Source organism: Ambystoma mexicanum, chromosome 6p (assembly GCF_040938575.1).
Source record: "Ambystoma mexicanum isolate Mex_15411 chromosome 6p, UKY_AmexF1_1, whole genome shotgun sequence".
NCBI lineage: Eukaryota > Metazoa > Chordata > Amphibia > Caudata > Ambystomatidae > Ambystoma > Ambystoma mexicanum.
This window is the reverse complement of record NC_090935.1, coordinates 1,466,325,249-1,466,344,797: the sequence shown is the minus strand read 5'-3', so window position 1 is coordinate 1,466,344,797 and position 19,549 is coordinate 1,466,325,249. Positions and strand designations below refer to the sequence as shown.

The 19,549-nt window shown below is 48.7% G+C and overlaps 1 protein-coding gene across 2 annotated transcripts in view; it reads right to left on the bottom strand.

Moving 5' to 3' along the window:
* Positions 1-19,549, bottom strand: part of GRSF1 (G-rich RNA sequence binding factor 1) — a 415,554-nt gene that overhangs the window by 244,591 nt on the left and 151,414 nt on the right. For both annotated transcript variants that reach the window (XM_069626280.1, XM_069626281.1), the window contains one exon: positions 5,740-5,878. In XM_069626280.1, coding sequence (XP_069482381.1) covers positions 5,740-5,878 — 139 coding nt within the window. The remainder of the gene's footprint in view (positions 1-5,739; positions 5,879-19,549) is intronic.

Below are 19,549 nucleotides of genomic sequence, written 5' to 3'. Positions count from 1 at the left end.
GTATGTTCCGAGTTATTTTCTGCACGAGTCCATGTGGGACTCCTGGCAGTGCAGCTCTTCCTCTTTTTGGTTTGGTCTACAGACCCTTGGGATACCCTTATGGCACCCATGGATGGGGGTACAACCCTGTACCCCTAGTGTATGTTTTTGGGCACCTGTGTTAGGCCCACAGAGCAGGGTATGGGCTGGTGGCAGCTCCATGGTGAATTTAACAGGTGCGCCGAGTATCCTCCATGTTGGGATACCCAGGCCCCGCCATTGGAATCAGCTGATTCCTGATAGGAAATAATAAGGACCCTGTGGCCTCTTGCTTTCTATTGCCTGTAATCTTGTTTTCCCAAAGTCCTGGGAAGCCCTGACTCTGTCCCTTCTCCTGACTGGATTTTGGGTGGAAGTTCCATATATGGTATTGTGGGGAAGTCCAGGTCAGACTGGCTGGAGCCTTCCCAGTGACTGTATGTTGTGGGTATGCCCTTGGGGTGGGACCTGGGTGAATGCAGTGTGTGACCAATATAAGTTTCATGTTATGGGTGTCTGGTTTCTAGTGTGTAACAAAATGAATGAGACAGCCTTGCCCGAAACTGGTATGCATGCAGTGTGGAGTCCCAATGTACCAATCAACAATTATTGTTGGGAGTGTCTGGATGGAGAAGAATGGCCTGAATGCACTGTGTGCCTGATTGGCTGGCTGCCTGCCTGCTGAATGCCCTTCTGAATGATTGGCTGTCTGAGCCTGGCTCAGCAGTGTGAATGAGAGAGAACAGTATATCTCGGGACCTCTCACTTACTGGAATTGTTCAGAAGCTGAAGTCGAAACTTGATGCTTACCTCGAAGCCCAGCTGAAGAAGGTGGCTCTGCTGCTGCTTTCCTTCGACGCAATCCGAAAGCTGTCGTTCTCCAAGAACTGATCCAACAGAGGACCTGGCTAGGAGACCCCTTCCCGAGCTATTAGGGAACATCGTGACCAGCTAACCTTCACCAAGGCTCCTTGAAAGTCAGTCTTCGAAAGGCTGCCGACAGGAGATGGGAACCACCAAGGAATCTGAAGTGAAGCGCCCGGACAGTCCGTTGTCATCGACCGGAGCCGCAACACTCCATTGCCTAAGACATTTGAATCAAGGACTCCTTTACTCATCACCGTCGACCGCTTTGTCCCGCCGGAGAAAGTAAAGGTCGCAGACGAACCGAGGAGAATCCGCAGGTGGGTTTCCTGCCATCCCAAGTCCTCAAAGATGCAGACGAAGACCCAAAAGCCAGCCGTGGTCGAGTCCCGATCACCGACACCAACCGCCGACGACCCAACGCCCTTACTGGGCCTACATTGTTCATTGAACTGCTTTGCGGCAGCAAACTATCGTCGTCAAGGTTCACCGCACGCCTCATCTTTGCAGGACGTCCACGAACGATCGTCGACGAGCTCCGCAAAGGACCGAAGCTGCTGCCTTGACAACATTGGTCACCCCTTTCTTCCAGGAATCACGACGATCCGTGGCTCCTGCCTTAAAGGGAGTTCACTCAAGAAGGATCCGTCGAAGACCCGTCGTCGAGCTCTGCTAAACCAGGTACATTGGGGTAGTAGAACCTTTTTAGAAGGAACCAAGACTATATTAAACAATACATAGACTGGGATTGTCAATATACTTTATTTGCAGGTTAACTGCGCCTAGTGGTAGGGGACCAGTATTCTGCCAATTGTTTAACACACTTGATTTCCTCCCAATTCTATAGTTGATACCTTTTGCTATTGATTTGTATGCCATTTGAAACTGTCAGCAGTTGGTGCATTTTAATGGAATCAAGAGTTATTGTGGTACCACATAGAGACTGTATATATTCATCATTATAGTATGCCTAAGCACAAAGTGTGTTATTGGGTGTGTATATAACTTGAACATTATTCATATAAAGAACTGTGTTATTACTAACATAGTGTGTGGACATTCCTTTGTGGGGACTTGGGGACTACAAAGAGCCAGCCCGCATCACCTCCTGAGAGCTTAAGCCTTGATTGCTCGCCCATGGCTATCAAATAGAGAATCTTGGCTGGGGTGCTCTGTGCTTCTACTCTTCTATATATAGAGGGCAGGAGTACAGATAACCCCTCCAGTCTTTACAGTGAATCCTAACATGGGGTTCAACAAGAATATCAGGAAGTGGTGCCTTCCAAGTGCCCAGGCCTCACTAGCCTTTCCTCTCAAGCTTGTTTACTCTGCACCCTGATGTTCTAGCCTTCCTCTCCCTGCTGACTACACTGCTCCCTTCTCTTCTTCCCACTCCCCCCCCCCCTTTCGCTCAAGCCCTCTAAGGTCACACCTACTCCTACTCACATTCTTCCCTCCGACATTCCACTAGCCATGACAATCTACTACCCTCCACTCCTACCCACTCCCCTCTAAATTCCTCTTTCCGCTATTCTCCACTCTACACGCCAACCCTCCTTCTCACAGCAACATTCATCTTGAACTCTCATCACCTTTCTCACACAGCCTAACTTATCCTACACTCCCACTTAGTCTCACTCACAATACATGTACTTTACACAACACGTTTTCCCACTAATCAATACCTCACCTGCACATGCTCTCCAACTCTTTCACACTCCACTCTACCTCCTTCCTCATCCTGGTCTCTCAGCCCATGTTCTCCACCCTTGACCTAACCCAAACAACCCATACTTCCCCGGTCTTTCAGTGACCCATTATCATTGATCCTTACGCTCAGCTGGTTCCTCAGGCCATTCGCTGCCTTGACCTCCCCCATGGGCTGGGTTACAGAGGTGGGAAAATAAAGCCCCCTTTAAGCCTTGCTCCATTCATGAATGTGGGTCTGCAGGTGTCTCGCAATGGTGGACCACTATGAGAAAAATCTGTCTCAAAGTTAGTTTTCAGTGTAGGATGGGAGTCTTGACTTCCAGTCCTCTGTGAGCAAAGTTCCACTCGTTGTATGTTGCCCCCTATTCTCTCGCCGGTGGGTTGTCTGCACTGCTTTTCTCTGCAAGCGTTTCTGGATGCAGAGAAAAGTATATGTATATGTGGCCTCTGGACTCACTCGCAAGCCCAGATGCCATAAACCGCAGAGGCTGTGCAATGCACAGCAAAAATAGGCCTGAACGCCTAATTAAAGAAGGCAATTCAGATAAGTGCCTTGGGAGGATAGCTCGGGGGCAACACGCTCGCCTTGGAAGCAAGACGACGCGGAGCAACACAGGTTCGATCCTCGGGTCTACGCTTAGAAACCGGTGTCCAGTCATTTGGTCGACTACAAACTGGTCGACTGCAATATGGTCGAAAACCAAATGGTCGAATTTTTTTTTTTTTATTTATATGTGTTTTGTGGGTTTTCGTGTAGAAAAAAAAAAGAAAGAAAAAAAGGGGATTTGGGGGGGAACCCCCCCAAAAAAAAAAAAAGGGGTAAAAATAAAAAAAAAAAAAAAACATTCGACCATTTGGTTTTCGACCAAATTGATTCGACCAGTTGTCCAGTCGACCAATTGTAATTGTTTTCGACCAAATGACTGGCAACCTTAGAAACCTCTGGGTATTAAGTGCGTTATAAATAACCAATTCCAATTGCTTTTGTAATGGTCAACACCGCTGCCCGTTTGCCATTGAAGATCTTAGGCCCAGACCCATGGACGTAGCTCCTATTAACTGCAGATCCAGAGTTCCCGGCAACATGGCAACCCGCCAGGAATTCTGGCTCTTTCAGTCGGTCCATGATGCAGGCATTTCTAATTACTCTTAGTCCACATAATCCTTTTCCACCCGTGCCTGACCATTCTTGACAGTTACATAAAGGCTTCAAAAAGAGAAGGGTATACAATCGAAATTCCTACAAACTATGTGTTATCCTGGGCCAACTCCAGGCAAGGGTTGTGTTGAAGGAGTGGACTTTGCGCCCATGCAATCGCTGTGGGGCAAAGATGGCAACACGATTATTATTGAAACTCTGCCCCTTACTCAGATTCTGCAAGCAATGCCAAGCGGTGAAGCGAGAATCACTTTCGGCCACTGACTCTCAGTGTTGGTCTTGCTAAAGGGGGGTCCAGTGTTTGCAGGGGCAGTTGACGGGAGTATCAGACTTGGGTCTGGTAAGGCAACAGTTCGGAGGCCTGAAGCAGATGTGATTCTAGGATACTTCTAAATGGACAGGGCACCCAACCGTGGATAATGATCACTGCTTAGAAGCAGGACCCTCAAGGTATTGCAGGTGAGAAAGTGAAGAAACCCGAGTCAGGGTTCAGGTCCTGGCGGCAGGAGAAACCCAGTCCCAGACAGGCCCCTCTTCAAGTTGCAGAGCAGTTTCTGCGCCAGAAGCACAATTGGCAACAGTCTCTGCAGAAGCAGAGGTGCCTCCCTCAGTGGACAATCAGCAACAAGGAAGAGTCAGTCACACTTTTGGGGTCTATAAAAGGCAGAATGGCATTGTAGGATACAAAACTGGTTTGGCCCACCAGCCTTGGGGAGAAAGGTACAGACCAAGGTCATCCCTGAGGTGCAAACAGAGGATCCTCTGTGAATGGTTTTGGCAATGTTGGAAGCTTCTGCTGCAGTCCTCTGGAACTTCTCAATGCCGGCTTCTCTCTTCAAATTCTTTTATCCTGTGGCCGATACCGGGAAGGGCTCCAGACCGTCCCCACTTTTCCTAAAACCCAGGCCAAGGGTAAACCCAAGACTCAACTAGGAAGGCTCTGCACCACTTAAAACATTTAGTATCTGTCCAGTCATGGGCAGCCAGCTACCCCACATCTGCCTAGCACAGACATCCAGTAGGAGAAACTTGGTTTAGGACAAGACCATGCTGTTTTAACCTGTTCCAGTCACACACAATACTTACCAGGCATCAAGGCTGATGCAGCGAAAGGGCACGTCCTTATTTGGGGGTTTTATGCCCGAGGGCACGAAGATGACCAAAAAACAAGACAGCCAAAGGGCCAGACTAAAAATGTGAGGCAAGGCAAAGTCGCACCTTGAAACACTTGTGTATAGGCGCGTTATAAATGCCATATCATCATATCATATCAAAGCTATTGTTTAGTATACAGTGTTTAAAATTGCATTATTGTAGTAATAAAGAGTTCAACAGAAAAAGTTGTGAAACACAGTACACTGTCACCAGCCTTTCCTGGGCACATCACAAAGTTAAACAAATTGTTGCCAGGCTACAAAAACGATGCAGTCTCCCCATTACACTCCACTTAAGGTGTTGTGTGGTACAAAATTAAAACCCAGGAAAATTCAACTGGGTGAAAACCTCTCTCTGCACTGACCACCTTAGGGACTTGACCAGTCCCCATCAAAACAACTGAGTTGAGCAATTGAGTGAGGATAATAAGGGTACACTTAAACAAAAAGCAGCCAGGATTCCAACATATATTCTGTGGTGTTTCATTGAAACCAATGGAGGGAAAGTTGCAAAAATAGAACATTCCCTAAGACTAAATTACAAAGTGGCCACAGGTCGGAGGCACGGGACAGGGCACGCAGAGGTTTCCTAATGCACTCTTATACAAGTTACGTATGGCACAAAGTTAGTGTCACATATGTGTACTTATATGTGCCTGTTGGATTCAGGGGGTTCAAAGATCACTTCTGGTAGCAACTGCAGTCAAGTTAACAAGGCTCTAACTAGTCTACAAAAAGAAAATAAATTGCTTAAAGCAATTTAAATCCCCCAAGCTTACATGGCAAACCATGTGACCACACGTTCTGCTCTACAGCAATCCAAAAAACACGTACCTGTTTCCCATTTCAGCTCTGTGTTTTAATAGGGCTTGTTCTGCCATTTCTGATGTCATAAACTGCACAAAAGCATCACCCGATTTCTTTCCTCTGTGATCCAGCACAAACGTTATGCCATCTTCAGCAATAGATAAACCTAGGGGCAAAACATGAAATTTAATTTCTCCTCTAAAGAGCTTTTGTTTTAGGAGGAAACATTTGCCATCAACTAACTCTCATGTTAAACAAGATCAAGAAGCTAGCAAGTGGACTCTTTCTGCTCCGATGCTACCGCTCCCAAGCAATGAATACCAATCCCTCTTCTCTTTGCAAAGTGGTTAACAAAAGGATGCACACATAAAGACTAAGGAAATGGTGTGCGGGTGATTGGCAAAGCTCCTATTGCTGCCAAGAACTAAATGAATCAGTGCTCATCACCCTGTTCTCATAATTAATACACCCACCATTCCTATTTAAAAGCAAGCATGCCAGGAAAAAAAAAATATTCTTCTCCCCCCAGTTAAGGTAAAGATTTCAATTGAGACCCAAACGCACAATGACATCCATTACTTACCGTAAAAGCATTTCTGATGATTGTATCTGCTTAGATTCACATGCTGTGCATATGGTCCGACATCCAGTGGTAACCGCGGAGTATTGCATCTTGTCTTTCGGGGACCGAAAGGGGACGCCGGCATAGGCGTGTCTGTTACACTATCCCTATCGTGACGTGTGTAGTACCCAAAATCCCTCACGCGCCGAGGTCCATCTAGGTTATAGTGAGTGAGTACATAAGAGAGAAGTAATAAGAAGTCTATGTTCCTTCCACCCCGAGCGGGGAGGCAGGGAGGGTGCATGTGAATCTAAGCAGATACAATCATCAGAAATGCTTTTACGGTAAGTAATGCAGGTCTTCTGATGCTTGTTAATCTGCTTATAATCAGATGCTGTGCATAGACTAGCGAGCAGTACCCGGAGTTGGAGGTGGGTTGTGAAAAGGAACAGTAGAGAAAAGATGTCTTAGTACTGCTTGTGTCACCTGAGAATCAGACCTAGAATGAGTGTCTAGGCAATAGTGTTTTGTAAAGGTGTGTACAGAACTCCAGGTTGCCACTTTGCAAATGGACTCTAGGGGAACTTTTGCAATGAATGCTATGGATGCCCCAGTGCTTCGAGTAGAGTGTGCTCTAGGCTTGAAGGGTAGTTCTCTCTTTGCAAGAGAGAAACAGTGTGATGCATTTGACAATCCACCTTGAGATTGCTGATTTAGAGACAGGATCCCCCTCTCTACCAGCTGCCATTGAAACAAAGAATTGTTTAGTGTTCCTCAGTGATTTAGTTCTTTCCATGTAAAACATGACTGCCCTGCGCATGTCTAGTGTGTGAAGGCTTCTTTCGGCCATGTTAGTAGGTTTTTGGAAGAACGTGGGTAGTTCGATTGACTGGTTCACATGGAACTTTGAAATAAATTTCAGCGCAAACCTGGGATGTGTGGCAGAACTATCTCATCTTTGTGGACTGTAACAAAGGGGTCTAAAACAGAAAAAGCCTGTAGTTCGCTAACCCTTCTGATAGAAGTGATAGCCACTAGGAAGGCCGTTTTATAAGTCAGATCTTTCAGACTTGCTTTATGCATAGGCTCAAAGGGAGCTCCCATGAGCCTGCTCAAGACCACATTCCGATCCCACCCAGGGGCTGGATGAGAGATGGGAGGATAAATCCTCTTAACTTCTTCCATAAAGGCTTTAATTACTGGTATCTTCCACCACAATACTTTTTGCTGTGATGTGGTGTAGGCTGACAGCGCAGCCAGATGAACCTTTAGGGAATTGAAGACTAACCCAGCGTCCAACAGGTGGGTTAGATACAACACAATGTGTGAGGGTGAGCAATCGAAGGGATTGACGCCCTTGGAATTGCACCAGATGACAAATCGTTTCCATTTGCTGGCATAGCAATAACGTGTATTAGGCTTTCTCGCTTCCCTGAGTATGTCCATGCATCTCTGAGGGAGTTGCAGGTGTCCAAACTCTATGATCGCAGGAGCCAGGCTGCTAAGTTCAGAGTTTGTGGGCATGGGTGGAGGGTCTCTCCTCTGTCCTGAGACAACATGTTGTACGGGCAGGGCAGTTTGACTGGTGGGGAGAGGGACATCTCCATCAGGTGAGTGAACCAAGGTTGGCGGGCCCACATGGGGGCCACCAGTATCATGGTAACTGGTTCCTGGTGCATCTTGTGCACTATCTTGTTGAGAAGGGGAGTCGGGGGGGAGCGTAGACAAATTTCCCCGACCAAGTTATCCAGAGACTGTTCCCCTTGGATCGGTTCTGGGGGTACCTAGAGGCGTAGTCTTGACAATGGGCATTCTCCTGATTAGCGAACAGGTCGATCTCTGGGAAACCCCATTCTGCGAAGACATTGGACACAATGTCTTCGTGCAGCCACCATTCGTATTCTTCTGGCAGAGGAAAAGCTCTGCTGAGTACGTCTGCCAGAAGATTGAGTTCCCCTGGAACATGTTAGGAAAACAAAAACATCTTGTGTTTGAGAGCCCATATCCAAATGTTCTGGGACAGCTTGGATAGCCCTGGAGAGTGAGTGCCCCCCTGTTTGTTCAGGTAATACATTGCTGTAGTGCTGTCGGTTAGGATCAGCACTGTCTTCCCTTGCAGTTGCCCCTGAAAGGCTTTCAATGCTTTGAACACCACTAGCAGCTCCAGTAAGTTTAGACGCTACCTGAGTGGATCACACTCTGTGTGATGCCTGCTGTAGCAGGTAAGCCCTCCACCCTATGAGAGATTCGTCTGTCGTAAGAGTGGCTTCCACTGCAGGGGTGGTGAAGGTCTTCCACTTCAAGAGGTTTTCTCTTGACCACCACTGCAGAGAGAGAACGAGGGCTGGCGAGACAACTACCAGATCTTCCCATTGTCCACTGGCCTGACACTACTGGCTGTTGAGCCACTCTTGCAGGGGACGCATGCGCAACCACGCGTGGGGAACCAAGTATATGCATGATGCCATCATCCCTAGCAAACGCATTGCTTTGCGTACCGTCACCTCCCGACTGGCTACATATTGTGGAACCTGAGAAAGCATGTTCTGAACCCTCTCGCTGGAGGGGAAGACAAGGCCGCCCTGCGTCCGAATTAGCGCTCCCAGAAATTGTTTTACTTGGCTAGGGACTAAACTGGATTTCTTTTCGTTGATTGAAAAACCCAGGCTGAAGAGGAGATCTATGTTTTTTTGGGTGTTCGAAAAACAAGCGTCGAACAAGTCCCCCATAATGAGCCAGTCGTCGAGGTAAGGGTAAACTGGGACTGATAGCCTGCACAGGTGTGCTGCTGCCACTGCCAGGACTTTGGTAAACACCTTTGGCGCTGAGGCGATGCCGAAGGAGAGAACTTTGAACTGGTAGTGTTTGTCCTGAATCATGAACCTTAGGTATTTTCTGTGCACTGGCAACATTGAAATATGAAAGTATGCATCTTTCATATCCAATGTTGCCATGAAGTCCCCCCGTTTCAGCAATGGGATCACCTCCTGTAGTGTTACCATGCAAAACGTCTGGGGCTTAATGAACTTCTTCGCTGGGCGCATGTCTAGAACAGGACGCATGGCGAGATCCTTTTTGGGTACAAGGAGGTACGCTGAATAGATACCCTCGTTTACCTGAAGAATCGGGACGGCTCCTATAGCATCCTTTCCCAGCAGATCTTCCACCTCTTGGATCAGGATCTCCAGATGGTCCGGAGAAAGGCGCCGTATGCGCGGCGGTCTGAACTACAGAGGTCGGGCAAATTCCATGCAATAACCGTAGGCGACCGTCTTTAAGACCCACTGGTCAGAAGTTATCCCCTCCCATGCCTTGAGGAAAGATGTTAACCGCCCCCTGACCGGGGAGACATGGGAGGGAACCTGAACTTGATGGTCATTTCTGACCAGAGGCTGTGGCTCCCCTGGGATTGGGGCCTCTGCCTCTAGCCTTGCCACATTTCTGACCCCTTGGGGGGGTAGTAAGTAGGGCTTCCGGATGATTGATTCGTGTTGAAGTTACCCGTGCCGTAGTTGTTCTGACCGGCACAGGCTTGTCCTTGAAAGGACCGCCGAGAATTATTACCCCTCTGGGAGGAGGGTTTTTGTGTAATCTGGTGCAAAGACCTAATAGTCTTGTGCTCCTTCTTGGCCATCTCCAACGCTTCATCCACTGCTTTCCCGAAGAGGTTATTCTCCTCAGTGGGTTTATTAATGAGGGAGGCCTGAGTCTCAGGTCTGAAGCCCGATGTACGCAGCCATGCGTTTCTTTTCAGAAGAGTAACTTGTGCAAGAGACCTGCCTGCTGTTTCTGCAGTGTCCAGGGTGTTCTTCACCACATTCTGGTTAACCAGTTTTCCCTCCTAAACAATGGCGAGAAGCTTTGTTCTGGCGGGTTCAGGAACCTCCTGGAGGCCTTCTTGGAGTAAGTTCCATTGGGCATCAGCATAGCTTGGCAATTGCGTAGTATTATTAGCAACCCGAATGGTGTATGCAGCTGCTGATATGACACGTTTGCCCAGGGCATACAAACTTTTAGACTCCTTGTCCGGTTGTAATTCACCCGTGGCAAGGGGTACCCCTGCCCTCTTTCGAGTGGTAGTCACGACCAGTGAGTGTGGGATGGCGTGCCCTTTGATATACAGAGGGTCGGTCGGAGAGGGTCAAAATAATTTTTCGACTCTTGGGTTCACTTCCCGTGTCTGAGCAGGTGTAACCAAAGATGGGGCTACCCGCCTCCGAACAGAGTTAAGGAGAGGGATGGATTCACTCGCTGGAGGTTTTTCTTTGATAATATCCTCCACGAAATCCTGCTCCGGTACCGCCTCTTGGGTGGCAATCTTGAAGAATTCTGCTGCTTTTTTCGATATGGAGTTGAAAGCCATTTGGTCATCCACAGGGGAGGCCTGGTGAGCCGGGGTGGAGGGAGGAGAGTCCAGGATTACAAGATCAGCGTCCTGATCTTGTGTCCAAGGATTTTCATCTTCCTGCTGGGTCTCCTCCCAGTTGTCTGTCGTGTTCTGTTGGTCCTCCTCATAGTTTTCGGGAAAGGACGCTTCCTCTTCCTCATTATAGATATCTCTATAAGTATCCATATGGATCATTCTTCTTGTTGGGAAACCTGAGACTGGTCTACCTGAACTTGAAGGTTAGGGTCTACCCGTGCTCTTTTCGGGGTGGAGGATCTGAAGAGGGGATAATCTGCTCCAGCCGATCCATACAACCCTCAAACTTTTCTGTAGTTCATTTAGCGGACCCGAACGGGCCGGCGCGAGGAGAAGTGTCATTCTCGGCCCTTTGGCGTCGACGGGAACCTCTAAGGGTTTCGGAGAGAGTCTCTTGACTATCTACTTAAGACCCATCGGAATCGGGAACATAATCCGCCGAAAACCTTCCCACGGGTTCACCCATAATCTTTGGCGGGGCCAGGATAAGACCCACCGCGATCCTTCCGATGCTACTTTGTAATCGCCGAATCGTCGAGAGACAAAGACCATCCGTGCCGCCAGGAGGTTTAGCGGACGGGTTTCCGGGTAGAGGCTTAGTTGTATCTTTTGGGCCTATAGGGGCCTTGTGAATCGTCAAAACATCTGGCTCCCGACTTTCGACCTGTGTAAGATTAGGAGTAGCGCCCTTAGTCTTCTTAGTTTGCCCAGTCGTCATGCACTGTTGCGAATGCGGCGAAGGCCTTGGATCAGAGCGATCCGCGGGAACCGGCGAAGATTTCGGCGGCCCCGTTAGCGCTTTCACCTTTTTCGATGCAACCGTCGAAATTGGCGTAGGGGTTGTGTGCTTAGTGTTGTGGTGCAATTGTATGCCCCTGTCGCCGGGTGTGGTCCCTGTAGCAAGACCAGAGTCGAGCCTGGAAGGGTCGGGCACGGGCATGGTGGACCTAGAAGTGTCCGCCTCAAGGTCTATAACATTCCCGTTGGACGTTTGGTCATCCGAAGTACCCCTGTCACTTTCGGCTGGTGTGGCGGTGGGGGAGGCGATGCTCCATGCGTGACATTCCGTACGCGGCCCACCACTTTACACGGCGCTCGTTAAGGGTCTTGGGCCGAAGGAGTTTGCACGCCGCACACCGCTTCTCATCTGCTCTAGGGGGAGACAGGCGTTACACGTCCTGTGCTCGTCCTTCCAAGGATATCTGACCCTACACTTAGGGCAGAATCTAAAGGGAGTCCTTTCCATAGCGCAAGGGAAGGATGACCAGACCAAAAGTGAAAGGAGGAAAGACATACTAAAACAATATGGCCACCCCGACCCCACTCTGCCTACTATATAGGTCGGCCAGAGGGCCCGACCACGTGGACAATCCGACTGCCGGATCTTAGGCGCCGAAATCCACAGCTGTAGACGATTCCCCCGTAGTCATAGAAGTTATAGTTATTGGCGAAATGACTTAACGGGGAATAAACCGACAATTAGGTAAGATAAACAATGTCTCCAGTAAGAGCTCTGCTATAGGGCGACCAGTTATCTGGGCGGAAAAAAACAATCTGAGGGACCTCGCTGTGTGAGGGATTTTGGGTACTACACACGTCACGATAGGGATAGTGTTACAGACACGCCTATGCCGACGTCCCCTTTCGGTCCCCGAAAGACAAGATGCAATACTCCGCAGCTACCACTGGAGGTCGGACCATATGCACAGCATGTGATTCTAAGCAGATTAACAAGCATCAGAAATAACGTTTTCTAACATAGAATTTTGTATTCGTTTTAACAGCAAAATAAGGTACGGTAGCCGCTGCAACATAGAATAGAAATAAACAAAACATATTAAAAAAGAAAATCAGAGTATAAAATCAAAACAAAAATTAAAAAAAATTGAAATGTACAACAGGTTAAAGAAAGACAAAAACAAAATAAAGCTCTGAAAATCATATATCATTATGCATTCTCCCTACTGTTCTTCACTTTACGTGCAGAATCCTTACAGGGTGCAGCACATGGGGAGCCTGGAAATACTGAGGTTCATGTCAAAATCACCATTCAGACGTCAAGCGCACACACGCTTAAGTGACAAACCCTGCGTGGAACTTGCAAACTCTTATGAGGACTCCCCCAAGGCTCGTTGATAAGGACCCAAAATATAGGATAGGGGCAAGTGCAGCTGGTCAGCACTTTTAGGTCCATGTACTACTAGATCCTAGAACCTCCCACAAGTAGGATGTGTTTAGCAAAATATCCAGGTATCTACAGTAGGCTTCAGTGAAAGCAGAGAAAAATTGTGTGCTGGAACTATAGGACCACCACATATTGTGAACAGTGACAAATCCATTTTTTGCCATGAGCAGCATTTTCATTGGGTGAAGCTCAGTCACATGTCCACCAGGCTCCCAGAGCAATTCTTGCTGATAACATGATTCACAATAAAAGGTGAGAGACATTGGTGCTCTAGGTCAGCAGATGGTTAGGTAAAGAGTAAGAGGTCTTACATTATGGGTAATAAGACCACAGTTATTGCCCCGATAGGTGACCACCTCGAAAATCTATCTTTATCCCTCTGCAGGACCAACAAATATACATAAAAGTTCCCTTCTCACCAAATTTTCACAGGCACTTTCTAGACACAGAGAAACCACCTTGGTTATGAGATCTAATAGGAGGTACAATCTATGCTTAATGTTGAACGAACCCTCCGATTTGTACAGATATAGACGAGTCAGCAACTCTATTCATTTTAACTGACGCAAGATATGCATCCAATTCCTTTTGAAGTAGGATGCTTCACTGAACTAATTTTCCATTGATCAGAGCACAATGATCACAAAGGGGCGTCAAAATGTCTGAAGGGGAGTCCTTTAAGTGGTAAAATTGAGGATAAAAAATATTGTAGTGAGATTTAAAAGGTGTCATTGGTTAACATTTACTGTAAAATAATTATTCTCTAAAACCCTGGCAAAGACATTGGGGCTGGCAGTACCAACTGGTAAAAGCCAGTCAGCTGAGGTATTTGCCAATGTGGAGCAAGGGCCATTTACACTAGTACAGCCAGCTTCAGCGCTTTTTAACGATTAGCACCCCAGCAAAACATTGAGTGCTACTGTTGGTTTGTCCTTGATGAAACAATGGTCAGCGGTAAACCAAGATAAACTAATCCAAATCAAAATGGTCACAATGGAAAAAAGAAAAAGGAGAAGCAAAAGCACTACATTTTCTATTTGCACAGCAGCCACTAAGCACAAAAATGGGGAGCAGCAGAGACGGCAAAATTAGAGTATAAACAATTGTGTGAAGGGAGAGGGGAATGTGGATAGCAGTGGGAGGCTGAAGACAGGGGCGGGCAGGCAAAGAGAGGGAGTAGGTGCAGTCGCTAATGAGAATGGTGAGACTTCAGGCTTGCACCAGCGCTTGCAGCCTGTAATCAGAGCAATTGTAGTGGCTACCACGCCAGGCCAATGTTTCTTTCTTTAAAGGTGCCAATGGCAGGTTAGCGAAGGACACTGGAGGACCAGGCAGTAATTCAGCCAAGCCCAATAAGCTGCTTCAAGATGGTGCTTGCTGATAAGACTTAAAACAAAGGATTCTTAGGCAAATTCAAGCATACAAAAAAAACAATTTCTTGGTTACTTGTTTTTGGTTAAAGGGTTTTTACTTGCCCTGGGATAAACTGCTTGTTATAGATGCCACCAAGTGAGGCTAGGTGTAAGGGACGCTGTTGAGCCAGCGCATGATGTAGATGTGCTTCAACGAGTTCCTGCACGACCTAATGTATCCAGCTAGATAGGCTTCACTGGCCGATAGGATCCTGTCAGCTGCTGGAGCAGGGGGAACGAGTCCTGATTACCGTGCCGCAAGTACAGGCCGAAACGGTGCCGCAACACCTGTTTTTTGCAGCACAGTCCGGCGGCCCTGCAGACCAGGAGCTGGGTGCTCCAGAGCCCGCGTTGCTGCTTCTGGAAGAGGAGCTGACGTGACACTGGGGAAACATCCCGCACCGCGCAAAACGCCCAGGTACCCACTTGGACTTGCTGGTGGTGGCAGAGTCAGGAGATGGAACACCCCCAATCCTCCAACCCCCCCCCCACACCTTCTCCTTTACACTTATCCTCCAGGACAACAGCAACAAGGCACTGGACAATTGCTGGTGTGGAGCCACCAGCACTGCCCTACACTCTACTGTTGGACAGCACTGCCCTCTTTGGGGGGGGGGGGCCTTGCGGAACAGCCCGCACGCTTGCCTCCTCCTCTGCTCCTCTGGCACTGCTGGTTGCTCCTGGTGTCTGGCCAGGGGCCGGGACTGGCGTTGTAGTGATGGCACTCTGCTGACCCTACACCACTGCTCTCTTGGCTTTGCTGCGGGGTGCACTCGTACCATCGGAGCCACAAGCCCACTTCTAAACCACAACTGTACTCCATTCTGCCTTGACTGCCGCTTTGGGATACTCCCATTGGCAAAATTCAGATATGGTGGCTACCGGGCTGGGTGTGTTGGTCGGTCTCTGCGCCCTGCGGACTTAACTGCCAACCTTCTGGTACGCTGCTAGGTACCCCAGAGGAGGCACGGACCCGGGTTAGCCTCACTGGTGCGGGGGGCTTCTTTCCTCAGTCAGTCAGCCACAATGATCAGAGATAAAAACAAGAGAATGGGTACTCAAAACAAAATGGACCAATACACGTGTCCACCCCTAGGGCCTCCAGATCGACCCCCTCAGACGCCGGAACGGTGGAGGACGATGCTCATCCTGCTACCCTCGCCTTGGCAGATGTTATGAGTGCTATTTACGACTCCGGGACCTCAATGGAGGGGAAGATGGAAGGACTCGGTTTTGACGTCTTGCTCCTTCACCACGAATGGGTGAAGTGGAAGGCGAATCTCAGATTCTGAAGACCCACTCTGTGCAATAAAGAGTTGTCTTGTTGCGGTCACCCAAAAAATGAAGGCCCTTGAAGATAGCGTGGAAGATGGCACACTTGCGTAGGAACAACCTTTGTATTGTTGGCCTGCCTGAAAAATCGGATCTACGTCATCTGACCGTGGCTGATTTTCCCACGGCTGGAAAGTCTGCATGAGAAATGTGCGAACACACGTTAAAAACCCATACATACTCACACCCCCACCCGCAACACAACCACGACACACCCCCAACACACCCCCACTCCCAACATAAACAAACCTCACTTACCTTTTTCTTCACGCTGAGTCCCTGCAGCGCTAGTTCCCTTTCCCTTCCGTGATCGGGAACCGGCGCCACAGGGTCCTTTTCTTTTTTATTTTATTTTTGTATTTATTTTTATTTTTTTCGGGTGTGCTGCTGGGGTGTCCCCCACAACACCCCGCTCACTATACTTTGGAGTATAGTGAGCGGGGTGTTGCGGCGGACTAGAATGCTACCACCAAAGGTTCAAACTTTTGGTGTTTGAACATTTGGTGGTAGCATTTTTCGGGTTTTTTGTGCATGAAAATCTTTAGATTTGGTAGAAACATACAAACCCGAAAAATCTGAAGGCCCCAGCATGGAGCTTTTTTTGGAATCCTGGCTGACAGACTTTGTGAAACCCAAGACCCTCTCAAACTTCTTCTCTATTGAAAGGGCACACCGGGTTCCCACTAGACCCAACCCGTCCCCCGCCCCGACTCCTGGGGTGCCGCCCCGCAATGTGATATCTAGGCTCCTTAAGTATCGTGATGCCCTGCTGCAGATAGCCCAAGTGAAAGGGCCCATCACATACAATGGTGCCCAGATCTCCTCTCCCACTCCCCCCGCACCCCTGACTACACCATGGAGGTCCAGAGGGCCTGCCAGTCCTTTGATGCGATCAAGAAACATCTCCATACGCACAGGGACAAATGCACCCTCTTCTTTTCTGCCATTCTCAAAATAAACCACAATGGGACGATCCAGACCTTTGCAGATACTAAAGCAGCATGGACATGGGCAGAGACTCACCACGGAAAGGATCCCAGGAGACGCAGGCGGGGTAGCACCCTGATGGAAATACCCGACTGACCACAACCCTCTGATTCAACACTATCTCCATCCAATGTGGTGTCCCTTCCCACGGTGGACACATCTCAGTCATCGCGGAATGTAAACTGAAACCTCGTGAACCACATGAGTCGTTAAACGGATGTGGGCAGATGGGCAAATCCCAGCCACTGACCGACTGCACAGCGGCAAATCGACCACTAAGGCCGTGCCAGAGAACTCGAATCATCCACTTGCATGCTTGCTTTTTTCTTTCTTCCTTTCCTCTTTGTCACTTGCTTTTCTTACACCTTTTGACCTGCTCTCGGAGCCCTTGACATTGCATTCGTAGCTAGTTTGGTGACAAGTTTGACATATGCTTGGGTGACAGCTACTTCCTGGGTCAAGAAAGGAGTGGGGGTTGGTTGGGAAGTTGGAGTTTGTGAGGTTTGTTATGCAGCACAAGATGAGGACATGAAGATGCGATGGTGTGGGGTTGCATCTCGAGTGTATTCGGGGCACTGCTTGGGCTCGACCTATATTTCACTCCTTGTGACATGAAGGGGGACAATGATGTAAACAGGACACTCAAATTGATGTCCTGGAATGTTGGCCTGTGCTACCAGGTTAAACAGGGCCTGGTTCTCTAGTTCCTGAACAGGTACTCCCAGATGTAGCTTTCTTCCTCGAGACACACTTGGCAGGTTCAGACTGCAATTTTTTCAGGCAAAATAATTACACAAACGTAACACACGCAGGCTTTTTCCGGAGGTTCCCGTGGGGTACTGGTACTCCTCCACATGCGGTTGCCCCGGATCTATGTGATCCGACCGTGGCCGATTTTACTGCGGCCGTAAAGTTTGCATGAGAAATGGGCAAACCACAAAAGGTTCGCACATTTCCCATGCGAACACACATTAAAAATCCCTACATACCCACTCCTCCACCCACAACACACCCATGACACACACCCACACTCACACCCTCAACACACCCCCAACATAAACAAGCCCTACTTACCTTTTTCTTCACGCCGAGTCCCTGCGGCGCAAGTTCCCTTTCACTTCCGTGATCCAGCATGGCGCTGCAGGGTCCTTTTCTTTTTTTTACGGGGCTGCAGGGGTTTCCCTGCAGCCCCACTGTAAAGTATAGTGAGCGGGGTGTTGCAGGGGACACCCCCGCAACCCCGGTATATTTATTTATTTTTTGGGTGTGTTACAGGAGTGTCCCGCGCAACACCACGCTCACTATACTGTACTGTACAGTATAGTATAGTGAGCAGAGTGTTGCGGTACACCTCTGCAGCCCCCGCAGTGTTTTTTTTTTAAATGCATGCCACCAAAGGTGCGAACTTTTGGTGTTCGAACCTTTGGTGGCATACATTTACGACCGTTTTGATAGGTCAGACTTTTTTATTCGGTCATTTTGGCCTATACCGGTTGCCCCTTCAGATGCTCCAAGCCAAGAGAGACCCCCAGAGTAGATTTGTTTTGGTGGTTGGTGAATTATGGGTGACAGTATTGGTATCCTGGCTGTTTACGCCCCATCCCCGCTGTCCATGGAACTCCTAGAACCTATTCAGAGCCTGCTACTTTCCTATCAGCCCGACCTCTGGATCCTGGGGGCGACTTTAATGAGGTCATGGACCCATCCATTGATCGCACTCACTTACGGGGCAGGGATCCAACTGTGCCCACAAAATGGTGCACCTTCATGTATGCGTTTGATCAGTGTGATGTGTGGAGAACGGTCAATGAACACTCCAGGGATTACTCTGTCCACTCTGGGGAGCACGTCTCCATGTCTAGGATCGATCATTTTTTATTTCTCCCACAACTGAAGGCACACCAGATTATTTCAGGCAGATTCCTGGCACGAGGAATTTCTGACCACTCCACGGTTCTTATGGAACTGCAGAGTGGCAGGCCCAGACATCATATGAGGGGGCGCTTCAACAACTATTACCTTAGCTTTCCGGAGATTTCGGAAGGGATGGTGTCCAAAACTGAAGAGTATTTCGTGTTTAATACAGGGTCGGTTGAAAGTCCAGTGGTGCTCTGGGAGGGTAATAAAGCAGTGCTGAAAGGCGAGCTTGTATCCCTGATCTCGGCAAAACACAGGGCCCACTCACAGCAGGTAAGGGAGGCTGAACTTGCAGTCGAGACACTAGTGGAGGTCTTCCTTCCATCGGACTCCCCTGCCACGCACAGACTCCTCTTGAAGGCTCGGGGAAACACTGCAAAATATCCAATTAGATAACACCCTGCAGGCACACAGGGATAGGTTGATCAGAATCTACGACACTGGAAATAAGGCTGGGAAGATGCTCCCTTGGCTGGAACGGCGCGAGGAGGGGAATAGGCACGTCCAGGAAATACTAGACGAGGGAGGAGTGGGCCACACTGATGACTAAGATTGCAGAATGCTTCGCACAGTAAAGCTACATCGGGCCCGTCTGACTGCTAAACAGGTTGGTTGCAACCCTCTTGGCGGCGACGTGCTAGCCCTGCCTCTCTATAGAATAGTTGACCTTATTAGAGGTGGAAATCTGTTGATATTTTTGGGTGACCCGCAAAGGTCTCGTCCCATTGTGATTCAGTGTCTCCGAGACAGCGAAGCAGTTACGGGCCTTAAGATCAGTCCTGTTCCTAATAAAGGGCGGCGACCTGGCGATTCCTCTGAATTGCCCATACAAGGTTTTATCTGCCGGTTGCCGATACCTAGGGGTTCACATCAGTGCCGCCCCTCCATCCCCCCAAGTTTCTCTCTTGCTATCTGCATCCAATCAGAGGGGTTTTGCAGTATGTGCGCCACTGGCACACCATCCCAATCACACTTCTGGGGAAGGCAGGGCTATTTAAGATGCTCCTAGTGCCCAGGTA